A 23174-nucleotide genomic window follows, 5' to 3' on the forward strand; every position below is an offset into this window, starting at 1 on the left:
TAATTTCATAACATGATTGGGAAGGGAAAGAGGGAGAATAAAAACATTAAGAAAAACTGGATATCTTAGTGGGTTTGGTATCTGGCTGCTAAGCCAGAGACTGGGAGTTCAGTTTCCCACTATGTGTCCTTGATAGAGCTAGACCTGATGATCCATAGGGTCCTTTCCAGCTCTGCAGTTCTAAGTTTAGTTCTAAGACGATTCCAGTTTAGTATCCTTGAAGGAAAAGCAGAATAAAAATATAATAAAGAACTGTGGGACATTTGATTGATTGTAAAGGAAAAACTGCAAATTAAAAAGAGTTGGGGTATAGAAGGGAACAAAACCTGATGGCATCACCTCATAATATAGACGCATTTGGACATATGGACATTAAGATACTGTTTATTCTAGTTACTTTGACACTTTTAGTTTATAAACCATAGCAATCTACAGTATTTAGAATTCAGGATACCTAGTCAATCTTCACTGGAGTTGCACCTTGATCATTTTTCATCTGCATGTTCCTAAAATCTTCTTGAAATATGTTATGATATTGTGGTAATAGTTGAACTGATCTGGCAATGAATTACGAAGACTGTGGCCAAAATCCTGTTGTACAACTCCACCTGTGCAACAGAACTGACACCATGGTAGCAGCAGATTGCCACAATTAAAACAGTCTTTAAGTTTTGGGTTATGTACAGGTTGCATTCAATGAGATGAAGCCACATGCATCCTGAAACTGAAAGAGCAAGTCTTTAATCAGTGACAATCTGCCACCGACAAAAACATTGTTTCAGCTGTGCAGGCAGAACTTGCCTGACAGCTGTCTGACTTGTGAGTATGAGTATTGGCCCAATAAATACTGTCCCCCAAGAACAAGTAGAGAGAGAGGAATGAGTGCACATCTTTTCAGGAACAGGATATATTCATCAGTTTATTCTCAATATCTTGCCTTTGTTTTACACTCATACACAGAGTGAGAAAGAGAGTTAACATAACTCTTCCAAAAATTATTTTCACTGCTGAACAGACTGATGGAAGCTGAAGGAAGGAAAGCTAAACCTTTTGGTACACTCAGTACAGTACAGGAGTAGCCTTCAAACCATGGTTCAGTAAAATGAAAACCCGTAAGGCTTACCCCATAAATAATCACTTGAAGATAGTTATATTATTGAAGTGCCTACCCCCAAGTCCATGAGAACTAAATATAAGTATACCAATCAGTTTCATCTAACTGGCCATCAAGATATGCAATTAGTACTGAAGAGATTATTCTGTGTTGCACTGAAATCAGGGCTCATTTGGGAGGAAAATAACAATATTCCAAAAAATAATTCAAAGGAGAATAATAAAATTTAGTCTGAGAATTTATAAAAATGCTGTCATTAAGATTAAAATTTCACAGATAATCAACAGAAATATAAAATCATTTTTAAAAGATGAAGAGTTGTACCAAACTAAATATAAATGTTCTGATGTCTTCTTTCAGCAGAATTAAAAATCGTATACTAATTAACACAGTCAGAAATGTCAGACTATATTTCTTTGCTCACAAGGTGAAGGACTAAGGTTCAAATTATCTACAACAAGTGGAAGTTAGAACTTATAACTGTTAGAAATCCCTCCTAGGTAACAACCTAGTCAACTTGCAGTTTCACCTATTCTCGGTTAATTTACATTGCCAACCATCTTTAACTGAGTGCATACGATACTGTTGTTCCGGTAAGAAGCACAAAAGCCTGGCCTCCTATTCAAAAATTTAAACTTTTTTGGAGTGTTAAACATTGAATATTAAAGTTCAGTTCAGCAATCTAAGCCGCTTCACTAACACAGATTTCTGTTGTGGTTAGTAATTACAGCCAAGTTAACAAGTAGTAATGGGGCTGCTCAGCAAGGTAAAGAAATGGGGCTGTGATTTCTGTCCCCCTCCACTCTGAATGCCTGTGTCTAGCCTGTGAGGTTGCCAAACATCCAGGTATGGAAATCATTTAAACAGTGCCTGAACATGAAAAACCACCAGGTAGGATTGAATCATACGGTTGGTTCCTTGATTTTATGTAGCACATCTGTCACATACTGTCATTTACCCCTAGGATTATTTGTACATAGAGACTATGGGATGCCAGCATGTTGAAGTCCAAAAAGCCTATAGGTGTAACAGGTGCCCAGGGTGGTAGAACAATCTGCCTGATCACAGAACTTGTAAAAGTAAATTTGTGTCCTCATAGCAAAAGGGGAAAAAGTGCCTATGGACGAGCAAGTTGATGTCCAACGAACAGATTTCTTTAGTCCCGACTTTGGAGAGAGGTTGATGGCTCCTGATCTACAGAGGCTGTACTTCTTGCCGGCTCAGAATTCACCAACTCATGGTTACTGAAATCATCATTAAAACTTTGCTCGTTCTCTAGGCTTGGAACTGCCCAGATGCCAGCATGACGGCAGCCAGTAGAACACATTTTAGAATTGTTCCTTTCTGAGGAGTTAAAAAAATTGAAATAAACAGTATATTAATATGACTAAACCACATATATTTCCCAATAGCTGTTGCAGACTTCGACAGCAGCTACCAGATTGACACTATAATACTTTCTATCCAAGAGAACTAATCCACATGGTACACAGTGGTAGCCTTCAAAATCTTTGAACCAACTGAGTTGAGCAGAAAGTTGTTCCCAGCTGTGTTCTCCAGCAGATCTTGCACAGCTGGAAACTAAGGAAAGTTTTGAAAGTAGCTTTCAGAAACTTTCTTCCTACCTGCTTTGGCAAATATTTCCTCCCAGGAGTATTTAGCCAAATTTACATGTTGTGTCACCCAAGGATCCTCCACTACCGTTTCTAATGTTGTGCGATCCTCTGGAAAAGGCTGTAACAGTCCAGTCAGGAGATCCATTAGGTCTGAGGGCAAGAAAAAGGAAAAAAAAACCACACACAATGTAAGTAGCTTTTACACTGGCCTCTCTTGGCCTCTCAGCCATAAACAGTTCAACGACTTGAACAAATAAATTCAGCATCCATGTGCATTTCAGTAGTACTACGGCAAAGATAGGCAATCTCCAATGTGGTCAAAGACAGTTTTTCAGATTTGCTGCCAGCCTAAGGGCTGCACTTCCAAATTTGCATATTAAATTGTTTTAAAGAGCATTATATACCACAAAGGTTCCCACAACTGAGTTTTGTTAGCTGAAAAATGGGTTTAAATTTAAAAAATATTTTAAACTGAAGAAAACCTCTCATACCCTCTAGTGACCAATTTTTAAAAAGCAGAAATAGGGAAGATACAGTGTCATGAGTGATGGGGGTTCTCAAAACAAGACAGATTTGTTTTTATTAAAACACCCCTTAGATATCACAAGGGTACCTTCAGAGCAAAAAATTAAAACAAAGGTTTTAAAATTCTTAGGGATGGGGGCTACCCTTGGGGACTACATTTGGCAAATGGGCCACAACTGATGCATCCATGTGGTGGTGGTTTTGACTTGTATATTGTCCCACTGTGTTAAAGCACTCTCTGGACAGTTTACAACATTATGCAACACATTCTACAGTCTGTTTCCCAGCTTCTTCCATTCTTAAGCATTCCCTCCTTCTCAAAATAAACTCTGCATGAACTGCGAAGATCACTGAAACATAACCATATTTTAGCACCAGCTGAGGAATTCATATCTTAGAGGGTTAGAAATACACTAAAAGTCCACTTCCTGAAAGTGAAAAAGTCTTTAATCAGCAACAATCTGCCACTGACAAAGAAATCAATCATTTCAGGTGCACAGGCAGCTGTGTGAGTAGAGATTTTGCCCAATAAATACTGTCCCCCAAAAACATGTAGATACGAAGAAAGGGATGAATGAACATCTTCACAGGAACAAGATATATGAATCAGTTTATTGTCAACATCTTGCCTTTGTTTTACACTCATACATACAGTGAGAAAGAAGACGTAACATAAGTCTTCCAAATATTCTATTTACTACTCTACAGACTGATAGAAGATGAAGGAAGGAAAGCTAAATCTTGTGGTAGACAATACAGTACTGGAACTGTGCTCGGCAGAAGCAACCATTAAACAGCAGGGATGAGCAACTTGAACCACAAACAACACACAGCCTTCAGAGCTACTGTAAACCCTCACATATCACAAGAGGATGCTGAGGTTCCGTATTGTACAGCTACCTTCTATCTCCTGGCTCACTCTTATCTTGATATTTGATGGTGAGGGCTGAAAGAAATTTACCTCCCCATCGTATTTATAAAGAATAGGGAGAAATAAGTGTGCATTTATTAGACATCCGACAGTGTGCTTCCTTCAGCCCATAGCCCCATTTCCACTGACTCTGGGCTAGTCATGGGGCATCAGGAAGGCATGATGTTTGAGCATGCCAGATACAGTTTGCAGGCCCCTCTACAAGAGCCAGGCAAGCTTCTACCAGCGATTTATCTTGCCCAGAAATTGTATCTCAAGGCTTTTTTCCTCTCCCTGGCATTAGCAGTTCCTCCAATGGGTGACTGAAACGCTCACCTTCTGATACACTGTAAGGAGGTCTTAATACAGCTTCCATAGTTTCTTCCAGCTCACAAAAAGGATTTTCACCAAAAACTATGGTATAAAGGGTAATACCAAGCGACCACATCTCCAGCTCTGGACCTAAATACCTATTAGAGGAATATGAAGTTTAAGCGCAAAATGCCCACAACATTTCAAATAAAAGGGAAGGACAAACGAAAGAAACATCATTTAAGTATAATTTAGTTTTTAAAAAATATCCATCACAAAAAGATAGTTTTGTTCTTCCCAACCAACCAAGGCCTCCTGCTCTCTCCCCAATTCCCATTTTCTGAAGCTTAAAAGACAAATAAAGGAGCAGCCTCTGTGCATCTATGATCAAGAAAACATGAAGAGATGATCAACAGGGCTGAAATTCTTTTGATTATTATCTGGGAAGTATTAATCACACTTGGACAATCATATCTCAGCTTATTAAGCATACATCCCCTTTGTTATTCCCTTTGTGTGATCAAATAAACATATAAAGCAAAAACTCACACAAACCATATTTTCCCATTTCTTCCTAACCAGGGAACTGTCACTTTAAAACAACAAAAAAGAGCTTTAAATAAGATTTTAAGCCAACTTGTTATCTGAAGTAGTTAATCATAGTCCAAAAGGGAATATTCTACTTCTTTATCCGTCCATCAGTTCTGTGGCTAAAAAGCTCATCTGTACTTCACCTTATTAAGCTAATATACGATCATTCAGACTTTGCCACTGTCTTTCTCTCCTTCACTCTTTGTCCTAAAGACCTTTCCCTCCATTAAATCAAGGAAGTGCTTGGGTGTTGAGTATTTATGGCTGTGAGATTGGCTTCCCTCTTTTTCCCCTTTCTTAGTGTTTGTCCCATTTTGCCTAAAGACTTTCCCCTATTTAAAATTGTTTTAATATTGTATTGTGCTTGCTGTAAGCCGCCTAGAGTGGACTCAATGAGACTAGATAGGCGGGATATAAATAAAATACATAAATAAATAAAATAAATTTTATCACAACAATACACCCACAACAAGGCACACTAATCACCCATCTCCTGAAAAGGACAAAAGCCTCTCTCACAGCCATAAATACTCAACTCCCTAGCCAACTACACCAGAGCACAGAGTGCTGTCCTCATAAGATGCCAGCCACAGAGACTGGTGAAACATTAGGAAGAACAACCTTCAGAACACGGCCAAAGAGCCCGAAAACCCCACAACAACCATTAGATCTTGGCCGTGAAAGCCTTCGCAAATACAAGGTGTAAAAGTTTGCTTCAAAATTATACATACGGATTGCCTGACAGCACTTCTGGTGAGCAGTACTCAATCGTCCCACAAAAGGTATAGAATAGCTTGCCAGGTTCCAGATAAGCAGCTGAGCCAAAGTCTATCAGTTTGATAGTAAAATCTTCAGCAATTATGATGTTCTCATCCTTGATATCTCTGTGAAGAATATTCCTAGAGTGCAAATAGCTCACCGCAGACACCAGCTGATACACAAAGAGAACCAGACATCAGAATGAGCACCACTGCAAATAATATTTATATGGTTATTTACTCATACTTCATTTACCGTAACCAAAACAGTATCTCAAAGCAGTGTACTTTCAACAAAAATTTAAATACAAAACATTAAAGCCAGAATGCTATTGGTAGTCCCACTGAATAATTGGGATTTACCATGTATTGACTCACCATTCAACCAGATTCAATGAGTCTACTCTAACTGGGATTAGCAAAAGATTCTAGGCTTAAATAATAAGCTAGAAGCAAATATACCTTTTCACTAACTGTAGCCTGAAATAATGATATACTATATGATTCTATGTATTATATATAATACCTGGCTTTCTTTCCACCCATTTTTTATTTGAAAAGATATCCAATTAGTAAGAGATAAGATATTCTTATTCTAATATTTCAGCAATTAGAGTCATTCCAAAATTTTTGGTTACCAATTTAAAACAATTGTTAATAACAGCTAATTTTTCTTCCTGAAATTCAAAAATCAGTGATTTTCTAAACATGTCATCTCACCCGCAGATTCTTGGGACTTTATTCCTAATTTTTAGCCATGACCTTTTTGTCTATCCCCCATGCACCAATAAGGCTGAGACAGAAGAAGTACAATATGATGATCATGATAATGTGTGCTGTCAAGATGTCTGGACTTATAGTAACCCTTGTCAGGGTTTCCTATGTATAAATACTCTGGTTTCCCTTCTTCTCAGGCCTCTTTGGGACTGTTCAGCTTACCCAAGGCTACATAGCCTGGATCTCTTCCTGAGAAGCCAAAGAGGAATCAAACTCCCAAACTCTCATTCAGTAGTCAGGTACTACAACTTAGTAAGATATCCAAACAGCATTAAACGATATACAAAACAATACTTGATATGATTCATTCTAAAATGCTATAATTAACATAGTTCCTTCGTACAAGAGTTATCCACCTTGTGTGTTTATAGTTAATGGAGCTACAGGAGTAGAACGGAGGAAACATTGTTCTTTGTCCAAAGTTTAATATGAATTCTAGAGTGATTCCCACTAGAGATGGACACAAACTTCAGTTTGGAGGTTTGTGCTTGATCATTGGACCAGCACCATAGGTGCCATACATTCCTTCCCTCCTCCCAGCCAGATCCCCCACTAACCAGCCAGGATGTGCTGTTCTTCTCATCTTCGGGCATTCGACCTGTCCCAGCAGGAGTGCATGCTTCCCTTCTCTGCCTCCTCTAACAGCCGCCCACTCCAACAAGGAGGCAGGGTAGGGATTATTGCAGCATTGCTTTTGAGTATGTGGCTGCTGGATGAAGCACAGGAGGGAAGTATAGGCTCACCAAGGTTTGTAGCCTTCTCAAATTCATACCAATAAGGGAGAGATCTGATTAAATCAGAAGGATCAAAGGCAATCTAGGAAGCTGTTATTCAAAGGACAACAACATGAAGCTGTTTTCCAGCCTGCCTCTGAGTTATTTCCTCTTTTTCCTTAAATATTAACAAGCATTACTGAGCAAGGGGAATGACAGCAAAAACACATGTGTCACCTTTCACGTACTGATTTTGTAGCTTAAAAAGGTAAACTATAGCTACATGTGCTTCTGATCTAGATAAGGATTGTGATATGGAAGGATAGGATTTTAACTCTTTTAAGCTATCATGGTCATGATCCAAGTTTCACTTCTCTTCTGGGTGCATCACAACAACTTTCCCCACGGTCTTATCAGCTAACACAATGCAGATCCATGTCCTTCAAATATTTATTTGCAGGTTTCACGCCAACCAAATCTCACCTGTCTGAATATATAACTTGCCAAAGGCTCATCCAGGTCAGGCTCGTGATCAATGAATGTGAAGAGATCCATGCCTGATCCATGCTTCTCCATCACTAGCTGGAAGAACTGTTGATTCTCAAATATATCTAGCACCTGGTGACAGAATGCACAAGTTGACTTTTAATTCTCAAAAGGATTTAGGAAACTTCACAACCCAGTGGACGCTTCTCAAGAAGGAAAAGTGGCAGTCACACTATAACCTCTCAAGAACTTGGCTGGGCAACTATGGCTTACCAGGTGTTTTCCACATCCAAGCATTTCTCACTGTCAGCCATAGCCAGCAAAGTCAGTAGTGAGGGATTATGGGAACTGAAGTTCAACAACCTTCAAAGCACCATGGTTGCCCACCCTTGTCTTAGATCAGTGCTTCTTCAATATGGCACCCTTCAGACATGTTGGACCAACTCCCAGCATTTCTAACTAACAGGCTTCTAGGTGAGGATGATGGAAGTGGTAGTCCAAGACATCCGGAAACTGTTGTCTTAGACAACAGATATCAGACATTTCATTTTACATTTCAGGAGAATTAATACATTCCCTAGTAGTCCCTTTACCAAGGTTTAACAAAAATATAATCCAAGTTGAGACTGAGTGGGGTTTTCCATTGGACTGTTAACCAGCCTCTTTGTACAGGATACTATGCTATAGACAACTAGATTAAAAAACAGATAAAAAATTTCAATCATCTTCATATACAGCAAATTGCTGTCACCACCCAAAATTAGTTTCAATATCCAAATAGAAACAGTACTGAATTTGTGAGCAAATATAAGCTTTATAGCTATGCATTTCCATACTAGATGAAGCAGTACCTTAATAATATTGGGGTGCTGAAGCTTCCTCAAAATTGCAATCTCCTGAGTGACCATCCCTAGCTCTGGGTCCTCTACCCAGCAGTAGTCCAACACTCTTCCTTTCCAAATGAACTTCACTACAGCCTGTAAATGACACCAAGGGATACAAATCCTTAACTTACAACAATTGGGTCTACTAACTAAAGGAGAGCATGTGTAAACTATGAAAAAATGAAAGTAAAAGAGAAAGAGAAAGAGAGAGAAAGAAAGAAAAAGAAAAGCACTGCCATTAATAGTGAGTGGCTGTATTTTGTGCTCTGGGGAACATATCTCACCATATTTAAATGTGAGTTTTTTTAAAAAAAAAGCCATTAGCTGAGCTGTTGTCCAAGGTGGACAATCGAACAATATTCAAGACATACCTGTCCCCGCTCTACACCACAGGTGGGCAGAGCTTGGGCTTTTGGATCTTCTTGATAGTGATTATTGTTTTACTGTATTAGAATCCCAAAGTCTGCTAGACTGACTGAGATTCACATGAAAAGCTCAGGAGGGCTGGCATCCCCTTAGAGTGAAGAAATAGGATGCATCGGAGTATGTGGCTTAGCCCAAGAATTCATTATTTATGCCAGGATGTAACTCATAGACACACCACATTAAAAAATCTCCCCCTTACTGTGCTAATTAGAGAAGGCTTTGTTAAGCTACGGTGAAGGAAACACTGGAGAGCTAATTTTTTGCTCACTCACCTCTTTTTGATCCTTTCTGCTCTTGGCTGTCCAGACAAATCCAAAAGCTCCTTTGCCAACAAGTGTCAGTGTGTCGTACTTCTTCCCATATTCTCCCTCACAAGCCTTCAGCTTCTCTAGTTCTTCAGCTCGGCGTGAATTCTCAAACAAGGGTGTTGTTTTGATTAACTTCAGCAAAAAAAAAGAACACATTACAAAATTGAAGAAAACTCATCAGTATGTGTATAATTGAAAAGGAGGGCAAACAAAGAGAACATATGGAAAAATATATTGAAGGCCATTTACGATCATCAGCTGGAACTGCCCACAAATTGCTGTACTGGTAGGCTGTGCCATTCAGAATAGAGTTTCCAGTATTTCTGTCATCCACTTTGACATTTGCAGATACTAGTATTCCAGACATGAACAACCTCTGCCTGGTAAAACACCACGTTTAGGTCCACCTTAAATTCATCTGGGATTTGTAGCTCACCATCACTGAATTTCAGTGGCACATCAAGCAGAGGAGCTGTAATTTTGCTTCACAACAAGGTGCAGGCTCCCAGAGCGAAAAAAAATGTGTCTTCCCACTGATCCAGGGGACTGGATTTTGGCAATACAGCAGCAAGAAGAGATCAATCTTTTCACTCATTCATAATTTCTGATTGCCAAAACTTCTGGGCAAGCAGACATAAGATATAATACTATTGACCATGTCTCAGGAGTTACTAGATTTACTGCATCCTATCACATTTCCTTTTTCTCTCTTTAAAATGCATTGCTAATATTTAATAAGTCTTGAGCTTATTATTCCAGTAGTTATTTTTTAAAAATATATATATGTTAATGGAAAACAGTTTGCAAAATAGAAAGAACCCAAAAGTGGGAGGCAGTAAGGCAGCCTCAAACAGGATTTAAGTTATAATGCAGTCACCATATAATCCTGAACATATCAGATCTCGTCCATAAGCTAAATGGGATCAGGTTTCTTTAGCAATTTCATGGGGGACCCCCTGGGAAATATTCAAACAGGGAGATGGGTCTATGATTCCCCCTCCCATCCAGTATTATGAATCAGAAACTGCAGCAAAAGATAATGGAAAATAATCAAACACAGTGTGAACCATGTCCCATTTTCATGTCAGCATCTTTAACAACGTCTTGGTGCAAAACACACCCATCTCTGCTGGTTTGGTTGCACACATATTTGCTTACTATCTCATCTCCCATGGGTTAAAGAAGATCTAGTAGACTTACCTCTGCCAAGCTAAGAGCAGAGACATCACCGAGGGTTTGAGAGGAACTGGCCAAACTAGAAAGAAGTAACTGTGTCTTCGCTGCTGCTTGCTTCTGGCTGTGGAAGTGATCTCTCATAACCCAAATACAGAAGAGAGCAGAAGGGTCATGCAGTTCCACACGTTTCACTTCAAAGAGTATGCCTACAACAGCAAAAAATGGGGAGGAACTCTCACACATACAACCCTTAGTCTCCAGACCAGTTATCTGAAGCTTACAAATGTCCTCTTGCTGAGGTTTTACTAGCACAGCTAAAAACATTGCTTTGAACATTCCTAAGCATGATTAACAGAGGATTAACTAAGAGCAAATTAAACAATAGAGGGAAGAGCTTCAGCTGTGGCTTTATTTTGACAGACCAAGACAGAAAACATCCAACTGATAAAATTCATGTCCATAATTCTGAAGGAACACATCTTGAAACACTATGGCTTTGGCCTTGAAAACAATCTGTTCATTTCATAATGGCCGGCCAGCCCTCTGATAATCAGCCATTCCATTCACCTCATTAAAATCATAAAATTTTTCCATGTAAAATAAAACATAGTTTGAAGTTTCCCCCCCCAAGTTTAAGAACATGCTGAGGCCTTCGAAAAATCTTCTAAGGTTCACTGTCAACAAATGTCTCTCCAATTTTAGATGTTAGTAAAAATGAAATTAATGTTTTCTTTGATTACCTTTGCTTTTCTATTCCAAACCTCAAAGCACATGCTCATTCCGTATCCTTTTGTTCACATTTTCCTTATCATCTATCCCCCCATCCACTGAGTTCATATTAAACATGCATTTTTAACACTTCCAAGCACACACAAAAAGGGCTCTCCCAAATAAAAGCACTAAGGGAAAAATAAATTACAACCATTTCCAACTTACTTAGTCGAGAACCGTCTCTGTGGTAGCAGTTACCCAAATAGCTGCCTTCAAGGATCTCACTGTTCAAAGTAATTGCTTGGGGCAGTGTAGCTTCTAGTTTCACAGGTGTTGAAGTTGTCTGTGCCATATCCTTCTGTTCTGAATACATGAACTTTTCCTGGAACTGAATATTGGTTGGTGACTGTATTTCTAGAGGATCCCCTGTGCCCTCTGCAGCGCTTTCAAAGTTAGAAGCAGAGCATGGGGAGAAATCCACACCAATGTGCCTGGCATGCTGAGCAGAGAGCAAGCCTTTCTGACAAAGGTTTGGAGAATTGTCCTTCAACAAGAATTCTATGTGATCATTCACTGACATGCTATTTGCCTGGTCCGGGGATGGGCCAGTATCTTCCTTCTTTAATAAGGAAACCTCTGTGGGTCCAGAGGCAGGCCCTGTGGCTGAAACCACCTCCCCGCTAATCCCAAGAGCCATGTCCCTCAGGCCGCAGCATAAAGATTCCATTTCATGATGTACATTACCCTCTCCAATGGCAGAGGAATCACAAGGCATGCAAGATCCTGCAGGAACAGGAGAGTCACTTCTTTTGTCAGACAAAAAGGCTGGTGAATCATATGTCAGTTTTTTTGGCGCAGTGTTTTCAAATCCCGAGTTCCTTGCGCTACTTCTCAGATTTCCATGTGGCAGGTGACCTGTCACCCTACAAGTCTGCTTAGAACTTGAAGCTATGCTGTATACTGGCTCATCCAGTGTGGGAGTGCCAAATGAGAAATGGGCAGCATCACGAGTCACATTTGTCTCATGCCCCAAATCATCTTCTAATATACATGCCACAGAAGTCTGATCAGCCGTGACATAACCTGCTCTCCCCAAATCTATGGGAGCAGATTGGCACTTCACAATTTCATGTAGTACATCAAAATCATGTTTCTCCAAAAAGTCATTGTTTTCTTCTTGAAGAAGGTCCCAGCTAGTCCCAGCAAGTTCTCTGTCTTGTAGTTTAATTCTGTTTTCCAAGACACAAGGCTCTGAACTGAATCGTTTTGGAAAATGGGCATCATACTGTTTTGTAATCTTTACATCACCAGAGTTTCTGTCATGTGACCACTCAGAAGGTACAACTTCTTCAGGCACCAGCATACAGCTGCTAGAAGCATACGGTCTGCTATGAAAGAAAAAAGTTACTTTTTGTTATGGGGACAGAAGGATCTTTGCCAATATGTTTCTCATTCCTGATTTCAATATTTATATTTCTCAAAATATTTAAATGACTTTCATCCAGAGAATGCTAGGATGTGGAAAAGTTAAATTACTCAACATAAGACAATAAAACACAATAACATAAATCCTCAACAGAAAACATAATCAAAATCAGATGAAAACCATGGGAATAAAACCTGAAAGGAAGGAGCTACTGGCCAAAGCAAAGGTTTAGGGACATATGATCTCTGCCTTACTCTAGGTGATGGATGAATACAACTCATCATACAGCCTCCTTTGAATTAAATTGGGAAGCACTATAACAAAATAAAACATTCTAAAATACTTCCCCTAATTTTTGGATTACACCTCTCTTTAATTTGTATACTACCTCAGTAGTGCAAAAACACTACTCTGGACAGTTTACAATCAACTAAAACAATAAATGAAAATGAAAATAACATGACAATCAAGTGGCAGAAATATAACCTTATAGAGCAGCAAGGAATGGGTTAAGAAGAGTTGCCAAAAAAGGCCTCTTTGTAAAGCAGAGTTTTCAATTATCTTTTAAAGGAAGGGGAGGGAGGTGCCTGGCACAGTTCCACTGGTAGTTTGTTCCATAGTGTTGGAGCCACCACAAAGGCGGCCCTACTTCTAGTAGAGGATTTCTTGGCTTCTCTTGAAGTGGCTACCTTGAGGATCATGGGCTGGGAGGACCCAGTGGGTCAGATGGATGACCTTAGGAAAAGGTGCTCCAACAGGTAACGTGCTCCCAAACCATGAAAGATTTTATGGATAAGCATCAAAACCTTGAATCTGATCTGGGAAGCAACAGGTAACCAGTGCAGGTGAGCCATGACTGGGGAGATGTGGTCAGACCTGGGTTGACACAAGAAAAGGTATAAGGCACACATTAACACACAGTTAGTCCCATACCATTCCTTAGTGTGTGCTTGACCCGATGCTAGTTCTCTCCCTCCCATCTCTCTCTCTCTCTCTCTCTCTCTCTCTCTCTGTGTGTGTGTGTGTGTCTGTGTGTGTGTGTGTCTGTGTGTGTGTGTGTGTGTGTGTGTGTGTGTGTGTGTGTGTGTGTAAGATCTGTGGCAGCTTGGTGCCTGGTGAACTTCAATACCTCCATCCCATGCATGTGAAACCTACCCATTTAGTGTAACAGGTGGTTCAGGGAGAGCTGACATGAGAGAAGACAGGCTACACCCACTCTTGCACTGTGTGTCCTTTCTATTATGGAGCTCGGCGCTATCACTCTTTGTTGTAGTGGCAGGCTTCACAATGTCAAGTGGGGAACCAGAACTGTGGATATCCAAAGGGTCATATTTTTCCTGACGTTGATCACAACAGCTGCTGCCAGGGTTCCTACTTCCTTGATCAATCCTACTTTCCAACACACACGGTTCTGAATGAAATTGCTTTGGTGAACATGTTTCACACGGCTGGAAGCTAGTAGGTTTAGTCGTACGTATCTCATTCTTGGTTCCTTCATGCAGACTTCCAGAAGGCAGGACTTCAACAAGGGCTGGCACATCAGAGTTTGGTGCATCTTCTCTGTTGTGCAGAAAAGAACTTATTAATTATATTATGCTGAAAGAGAAAGCATCTTTCCCACTATACTCACTACCCCAACTCCAGCCCGATGATGTATCTTTACCCATTCAGTGACAGAGGTGTCTCCGGAGAAGATGAGAGAACAGAGGGCAAACCACGACCACTTTCTGGTTGGCTAATATGGAGCTCTGTTCCATGACTCCTTGTTAATTCCTGTTGTTCCTGCAGGCCCAGGAAACCAACATCCTCAGAAGTGCACAGACTAGTGCCTGCATCAAAAACAAAACCAGACTTAACCAAAAACAGTGGTGCACAGTGATTCTTTCACCATGGCACACACCGCAAGAACAGACATGGGAAAAGTTCTTTTTCTCTTTTTCTTTTTCTTTTGGCCACTGGTCCCATCACCTCCTGGCAAATAGAAGGGGAAGATATGGAGGCAGTGACAGATTTTACTTTCTTGGGCTCCATGATCACTGCAGATGGCGACAGCAGCCCCAAAATTAAAAGACACCTGCTTCTTGGGAGGAAAGGGATGACAAACCTCAACAGCATCTTAAAAAACAGAGACATCACCTTGCCAACAAAGGTCCGCATAGTCAATGCTATGGTTTTTCCAGTTATTATGTATGGAAGTGAGAGCTGGACCATAAAGAAGGCTGACTGCCGAAGAATTGATGCTTTTGAATTGTGGTGCTAGAGGAGGCTCTTGAGAGTCCCTGGACTGCAAGGAGAACAAACCTATCCATTCTAAAAGAAATCAACCCTGAGTACTCACTGGAAGGACAGATCCTGAAGCTGAGGCTCCAATACTTTGGGCATACAAATAATAAACAAGCTGTTTAAAGAAATAGAGGCTTGTGTCACTTCCTACCCTCCTCCCTACCAGTAAATTTACCTTCACCTGTTCTACAGCTATCCACCTGAGTGCCTTCAAAGTCACCAGAAGAGCTCACATTTTCTGCATCCACACCAGAACTTCCTCCAGAGTGCTGGAGTTGCAAAGAACAGCCTTCAGTTCTATCCATGTACTTGTAAAAACCAGGAATCAAGAATGTAATGTTCTAGAATACAAAAGTAAACATGATTAAATCTACCCCCTTATGCTTACCATGTAGTGACCAATGCCAATATAATCTAAGACTTAATTTAAAAGAGATCTATAATATGCACAGAAAGCACTGTTGCAAAATGCTGCTGGAAGCTTGAGCCTGAGCGTTTCTTCTTCTGTGCTATAGGTATGCTAAATATTGCTGGTTACTTAACTAAAATGCAACAGTATAGATTATATTCCTACCCATCTGTTGAACAGCTTCTGTGACATCTCAGCACTCAAATATGGAGTAAACATTATTTCTAAGTTGAACAAAAGAGTAACTCTTCATGTCTACACAGAGAGACATGAGAGACATTTCTTTCACTAGAGAGAAAAAAGATAAAAGTGTTACCTTCCCTAGCAGCTCCTTTTTCTCATAACCAAACAGCATCAGAGAAAATGTGTTGTTGATTCCATAAATTTTACCATCAGTCTGGACAGTGATCAGCCCGCTGATGGTGGTGAAGACCCAGATCGTAGCACAGAAGGAACAATCTGCAGGTAAGGAAATTACATCATGTTCTGAAGCATCAGCACCAAGTTCTGGCTCAGGGGCATCTTGTACTGGGATACTGTCTTCAACAGGGAAGTTCACTTTCAGTTTCAGGCTGAGAGGGAACGTTGTCCCTTCCCTTGCTCGGCCAACAGATCTCTGAATCCTGAGATTCTGAAAAAAGAAGTGGTACGTCATATAACAATGTGAAGTTAAGTAATAATGCATTAATTGATAGCGGCTAGGAAATCAACCCAATCAATCCGATTGGATGGAGTCTTCAAAGCATTGTCACACGGTATATGACTGGGACAGGGAGGATGCCTCCCCTCAAACCTTTGGAGTGAGCCATCCCTCATCCCTACCCAGCAGTTGTCCATGTTTCAGTCTGTGCAGAAATCTAGCTCCCAAGTAACGGTTGACAGGAGAGCTTCAACAGTTCATAGCATCATACCTTTGGGATCTTCTTGCCAGGTGCAGGAATTTGGATAGAAGGGATCAGGTCTGTTATATAATGACCAACTACGTCTTCAGATGATGAGTAGCCATGAAGATGAGCAAAGAGGGGGTCACAAGAGGTAATTTCTCCCTTAAGATAAGAAATATTATTTCTCAGAATGGCAACTGTTTGTTCCTTTTTTAAAAGTTGTATATTTACTGTTTTTAGCTTTCATATTGTGTTTTAATGATGCAAGCTGCCTTTTTATGTTCATTGTTCTTAGCTTTAAATATTGTCTTTTGATGATATAAACCACTGTTGTATACTCAGTGTTTCTCAGGTTTAAATATTATCTTTCAGTGATGTAAGCCACTTTGGGGTCCTTTTTAAGGAGAATGGTGGGGTAAAAATAAATAAATAAACAAACAAACAATAATTAAAATGTGGCCAAAAGAGGACAGTGCTGGCCACTGATTCAGCAGACTGGCCCTATTGAAATGGCTCTTTAAGAAAGATGACAACTTCTATATGAATTTCTGATGTCTTTGACTCTTACAATAGACCTCCAAGGAGGCAGACAACAAATAAGAATATTTTTAAATAATCTATTTAATAAAATACCCAAGTGCTCTGAAACCATTTCAAGCCAACAAAAGCTTTCTGTCCGCCTTACGTTACAACCGTAAGTGGGCAATACATAGGACAGGCATACTCTTATGGATACTACATACTCTTAAATAATTCCCAAAATGTGTTTGAAGCATTTTACTGAATTTAGGTGTTGAGATTTTATCTAAGATTATAGCACCTTCATTGCAAATTCACTCACGTTGCTTGTGAAAAACACAGAGGCAGAGAGTCTTTCAACAGGTTCTAGAACAACCACACAGTAGTGACTGCAGTGGTTTTTAAGTCTTCTCGTCCATACAGAAACTGGAATCTTTTCATTGGTACAGGAGATAACCTCAACCTATTAAGAAAGTACAATTTTAAGTTTATAATCCGCATATCATAGAGCCTGATCACTGCGTTTTCTACATAACTCTTTTGGATTTTGCTTCTGTTTCTGTGAAAATATATGGTAAATTTGCATTTTCGTAACATTTTCTCAGTGTTCCAAGTGCTCAACGTATGTTATCTCAGTAACATGCAAGTTAAAAAGCTTCATATGGTAAATCAATATTATCATCCCCATAGTATATATGTAGTGCTAAAGAGAATGGCTGCTTGCCAAGGACTACTGAGTAGATTCACAGCAGAAGGCCCTTCTGCCTCTTTCTTAGTGCTCTCCTAGGCAGAGCATTTTCACCTCCCTGGTTTCCTTCCCTTTCTGTCACTTACGGATGGAGGTTCACCAGGTTTACTAAGAATCGCCTCCACATGGTGGGTGGCCCAGTAAAGAACTGCCTCTCTGCTTTGGTACAGTACTTGGACTGGCAGTGTCCCACAAATGTCCACTCTTGCTCAACAACTTAATGTATGCTTCCTGTGCCATGCTAACTATTGCTTTACCATTGTGCATTATCTCTTAAATACCTGAGAAGTATCCTAATGCAAAATTCTGCCCCCCCCCCAGTACAAAGTGGAACAAAAAATTACCCAAGAGTTTGGGGAGAGTGAAAGAATTCCAGAAATACAGAGTGAAAAAAACAGTACAAAGCTAGAGAATACTGTTTGGACACTGGGGGAAAAAAATCTGTTAAATTGTGGAAAAATTGTGGTTCAAATGTTCTGTTTAGAGGAGCCCTTAGATACTACATGACATAAGCCCTTCATGAAAACACTACAGTATATTAGAAGAGGATACTGTATAAGAAATGGCCTTACATAAAGCACCGGAAAGATTTTCTAACTGAGAGGTTGATAAACTGTTGGAAGGATCTGATTACCGTTTTTTTTCCCCCCATTTATAAGATGCCACCCCCACTTTTCTAACCCAAAAATTAAGAAAACTTAGCTTTGAGTATTCAGCCTCTGGGATATACTGGCATATACTGCCCCACTGAACCATAAATAATTTACTCCCAATATAAATGGCTGCTCATACTGCAGGACTAGAGGGATGCAGAAGTGGCACTCCAGCTCAAATCAAGGCTTGAAAGGGCACAACGTCTCTCATCCATTGCTCATTTTTCCCTTACAAAAGCAGTTACACCTTTTGAGGATCTCATTCAGAACTGCCGGCTCCCAGATTACCCAAGTTAACTAGAAGGCTGAATTAGCAACCAGCCATTCCATTAATTATAAATGAAAATGTCTATTTTCTGAACTTGCCTATTTGTGATCATGGTAAAAAGTAAAAGTGGTAAAAAGTAAAAAGTGCAATATTTAAGATACATTTAGAAATACATATATATACCCCAACCTGTTATTCTGTCAGTGAACAAAAACAATGAACATAACAAATGCATTATCTTCAGTACATGGGTCATGCAAGCACATAAGCAAACAAACATGCTTTACATCTGCAATCAAACCTGTATGTGCTAAAGAGCTATGCAAATTAAGAAAGCTTGGCTCAATACTTCACTCCCAAGCCAACTACACCAGAGCACAGAGTGCTGTCCTCTGAAGATGCCGGCCACAGAGACTGGCCAAACGTTAGGAAGAACAACCCTCAGAACACGGCCAAAGAGCCCGAAAAACCCACAACAACCATTAGATCCCGGCCGTGAAAGCCTTCACGAATACATTGGCTCATTAAATTTAAGTAAGAATAGTAACACACAGGATTCCTGTAGGTGTCTGTTCAGTTTCTTTTGTAGCTATTTAACACCTGTATGAGCAGTATTGCTGGCTTGATAGCTCAGTGAGCTAGGTAACTGGCTGGAGAACTAGAGGTTGGGAGTTTAATTTCCCACTGTGCCTTGCAGATGAGCCAGCCTTCGTGGTCATGGGTAAGCTGCATAGTCCCAGGCCACTCCCAGAAAAAGAATGTAAACCACTTCTGAGAACTGAATACCTAGAAAACCTTAAAAGGGTCACTATACCTTGGAATCAACTTGGCATCAGAATAATTGTTATGAGGGGTATGGGATGCTTATACTGAAATGACAACACAAATATTTTTTGCTAGAGCACATTTATCCCATATCTCACATACCACTGTTCCGGGCACTACTGTTTCATGTTCTTCAGCATCAACATTTTTTTCCTTCAATGCTTCCATAATGTCCCAATTTGATTTTGAAATCATCTGTGATAATTTCTGGCCAATCACCTCCTCAGTACTATAACCAAGAAGCTTGCAGGCTTTGTCATTTGCAACTAGAATCTAAAGAAAACAAGAAAAATTAAAGTAATTTCTTTTTTACTGCCATTAAACAAATGCCTCAGATTTTCTACATTATAACTAGTGGTGGGAACACAGAGAAAGATAAGGAATACCAAGTTCCACGGATTTAAGTGAACAAACCCAGCTTATTCTACTGGCAAGTAAGCATTCTTATGCATGTTTAAAAAGACTCACGGGCCGAAATCCTGTTGCACAGCTCTGCATGTGCAATAAGAATGATATCATCAGCAGTGGCAAATTGCTGCTGCCTTTTGCTCCACCTGAATCTCCAGCTTTTCCAGATGTGGCAATAGTGGCACAGTGAAAGGAGAGGGGACCTGGGCAGGAAGATGTTCCCGCCCTCCCTCTGCAAATTATGGAGGAGGAATGGAAGAAGGGCAAAAAGGTGAGGGAGAACCAGGGAGGGGTGGGGCCTATAGGTGAGGTACTTATTTGGGCTTGGGGGGGAAGAGCTCTTCACTGAGAAGGCTCTTTTTGGGGAGGGAGATGAAGGGAGAGTCATTTTCACATTCAAAAAAGCAAATTAAACAAAGTATATTGACCTATTTTTTCCTTCTCAAATTTTATTTGATAGAGGCCGATTTTCATCTGCCCCCCTAAATTTTTTATTATTACATTAATATTAATATATTAGGATAGAATTATATTCTGAAAAATCTATTTTATCGTGTTTTCCTTGCCCTGTTCAAATTGCCTTTTAATGCAAATATGGCAGGGAGGCTTCAACTCAAAAAAAGTTTATTTTATAACAAATAAAAACCCATCATATGATACAAATGAATGGCTGCAACACTGTAACATCTTATGCAACTATAACAAGCTTTCATACCTATTGCCCCTCCACATATAAACACACAGTATGTTATGTATGCAAAAGTCATGATGGTAACCAGTGACCCTCCCAGAAGTCAACATCACCAGCAGTCATGGAGAATGGAAGTTGCAGACCAGCAACATCTGGAGGACCATAAGATCCCCACCCCCTGCTTTAATGTAATTTTATACAGAAACTCATCAGTACCTCAGTAGTTGTGACATTCACAGTGAAAACAGCTTTGTTTGGATTGCGCACAATGCTTGATAAGCCCTGCGTGGCTTCTCCCAAGGCCAGGGCATTTAACAAAGAGCATGATGAGGCATTGCATATCGAACACGAAAAGGAAGCCGATTCCATATGATTCCAAGAATTATGAAGTTTGCTGGAACAAATGTTCTGGGCAGCTAAAGAAGATAAGCAGTACGAATTCCATCCATTTTCTAGGGGGGAAAATATCTTGATTACATATATCCAAGAAAGTTTTCAAAACAAGTGCTTGCTAGGAATAGTGAAAATCACACTTTGGGGTCCAAAATTTTAATAAATTTGCAGTGAATGGACTAAGCAATGTTGTGCAGGGTCACACTAATTAAAAAGTTTTTTTAAAAATCTCACCTTCCTCATTAACTCAGAATAGATAAAATTAATGAGACTGGGCTCAGTTTCTGTGCAGCGCTAGGGGAAAAAAGGTCACATGCAGAATATCAATCATATTCACAGATATCATCAATATGGGAAACAACAAGCAGTAATGGGAAGATAGCACAAACTCTTATTTTCCGAATCCAAAAACAGTTAAAATTTGGTCTTTCCGCATGCCCATAAAATGCCCTCTCTAGTTTATGTTCCTTTTGTACCACACTCTCTTCCAAATTTGGAAACTCCAGGTTTATAAAAGAAGAAATTCCCATCACACACAGCTTCCACCATGGTGGCTATGGAGCAGGGCTTGTAGTCTAATACGTCTTGAGTGTCCAGCTTCTAGAAGGTTGTTTAATGTTTCTTTTTCCAAGCAGCTTTCTCATAAACACTTTCATCCAAATGCACAACAAACCAAAGTTGTTTAAAGCAAACCCCCCTTTAATTAATGAGTACACTAAATTCGACAGGCCAAGTAGTCACCTGACAAAGATGTTTTCTTCTTACAGAGCCTGGAAAGCCCACTCTTCCTTTTTTTGTTGATCCAAGGAAAGGACTTGCTCAGCTCTTCACAGATTCCAGGAAGGCTCACAGTTATTGAAGAACCTGCAAGGGCCACTTTGGAAGGGGACCACTCCTTGGCTGCCATGGTCATGCCTGATTTGGAGCTCCTTCCCTCAACACATCCAGACTCTATAATGAAAACAGAAGGAGTCAGAAAGATCCAGGACAAAAAATGTGGCAGTCGGTTTGTCTCAACAGGATCCAGAGAAGGAGGAGACAAGGGAAAAAGCATGATAGAAAAAGTTCTTTTTTTAACAAGAAAAGCCCACCAAGAAAGTAGTGATTCCCAAGTCCCAAGGAAAATCGCTAGGAAAAGAGGAAGTTGAAAAGAAAGCAGAGATGATGACCATAAGAGCTCTCCCAGGACAGGGTTTAGGGGAAGTGGGAGAAACAGGAAGAAAAACAGAGGCACAAAGGAACTGGGGGAACATACATGTCATTATTGAAGAAGACATCAGTAATGATGGAGAGGGGGGGGAAGGTAAGAGGTTCCCAGTTGGGCAAACAGCATTGTTCTTAGCTTTAATTATTATCTTTTAATGATGTAATCGTTAATTATTGTTTTCAGCTTTAAATTTTGTCTTTAAAGGAGGTAAGCTTGCTAAGGTGTTTTTTTTTTAAGGAGAAAGGTGAAATAAATAAATAAATAAATAAATAAATAAATAAATAAATAAATAAATAAATAAATAAATAAGAGCACCCAAAGCACAGAAGTGGGGCACCAGGATGCCAAAGCAAGGGACAGGCAACGCCTGCAGAAGCCAAGCCAACCCTCCGTGAGAAGGCGTTAATCAGCCCGCAACCACGAGATTCTACCAGCACCTCTTGAGAAGAGTGGGTGAACTACAGTATGGTTATCCCGCAAAGAGGGAAACGCACTCTGCACATTCTCAGGGGCAGCCGCAAAATATCATCCTGTTAAGTACCGAAGCCGGTCCCTGGTGTTACAAGCAGGATCCAGGGCTACGTCGCAAGCCCCTTCTTTCCTGCTCGGCTAACCGCCTCCTGTCTTACAAAAGCTGGCCCCCAACTCTCCGCCCGCTCCCTGCCTGATAGGAACGAATCGAACGGAACAGGCGGAGGACGCCGCCTTCGTGGCATTGGGAGCCAAACAGAGGCCACGGAACGTTTAACGGACAATTCGACAATCTAACCAACGCCGAGGGGCGGAGTCTCCCCAACGTTCGAAGCGAAATAATCCCGCTCAAATGGTTACTAGGGACGCGCCAGGCGCGTTCTATAGAGAGCAAGATGAGGGAGTGGGGAGGGAGAAGGATGGGAAGTGCAACGGCCCAAGTTTTTTCATCTCCTGGCCATGGACAAACTTTAATTTCTCACCCAAGGAGAGAAAAGAGCAGGAAGGAGGTATATGTGGTCCTCAATAGTATCTTGTTGTACTGTGCTTCCCATTATTCTTCACCCTTACCTTTGCTGAATGGGAGTTGTAGCCCAACAATACCTGCAGGCCCACACTTTCCCCATCCCCGCACGGAATTTTCAAAATTGTCTCCGTCTCCGATATGGAAACTCCACACATT

At 40.3% G+C, this 23174-nt stretch overlaps 1 protein-coding gene across 5 annotated transcripts; it reads right to left on the reverse strand.

Moving 5' to 3' along the window:
• Nucleotides 1-900: 900 nt before the first annotated feature.
• On the reverse strand, nt 901-22674 carry PASK (PAS domain containing serine/threonine kinase). 5 transcript variants are annotated; one of them, XM_020786436.3, is made up of 19 exons: nt 22563-22674; nt 21556-21765; nt 20638-20873; nt 19425-19595; nt 17151-17291; nt 16337-16471; nt 15742-16056; nt 15192-15357; nt 14397-14562; nt 13889-14293; nt 11533-12695; nt 10621-10802; nt 9385-9552; nt 8654-8779; nt 7800-7934; nt 5800-5999; nt 4502-4635; nt 2740-2880; nt 901-2458 (listed from the first exon to the last, which is right to left on the reverse strand). In XM_020786436.3, the coding sequence occupies exons 2-19, from the start codon at nt 21725-21727 to the stop codon at nt 2271-2273; spliced, it is 4344 nt and encodes a 1447-aa protein (XP_020642095.3). In that variant the 5' UTR covers nt 21728-21765; nt 22563-22674; the 3' UTR covers nt 901-2270. The 5 variants fall into 5 exon arrangements, with proteins under 5 accessions (XP_020642095.3, XP_020642097.3, XP_020642096.3 ...); XM_020786438.3 differs by having other exon boundaries at nt 15198-15357; nt 22516-22646; XM_020786437.3 differs by having other exon boundaries at nt 11533-12692; nt 22516-22646.
• Between the last annotated feature and the right edge of the window lie 500 nt (nt 22675-23174).

This window comes from Pogona vitticeps, chromosome 3, assembly GCF_051106095.1.
Source record: "Pogona vitticeps strain Pit_001003342236 chromosome 3, PviZW2.1, whole genome shotgun sequence".
Classification (NCBI taxonomy): Eukaryota; Metazoa; Chordata; class Lepidosauria; order Squamata; family Agamidae; genus Pogona; species Pogona vitticeps.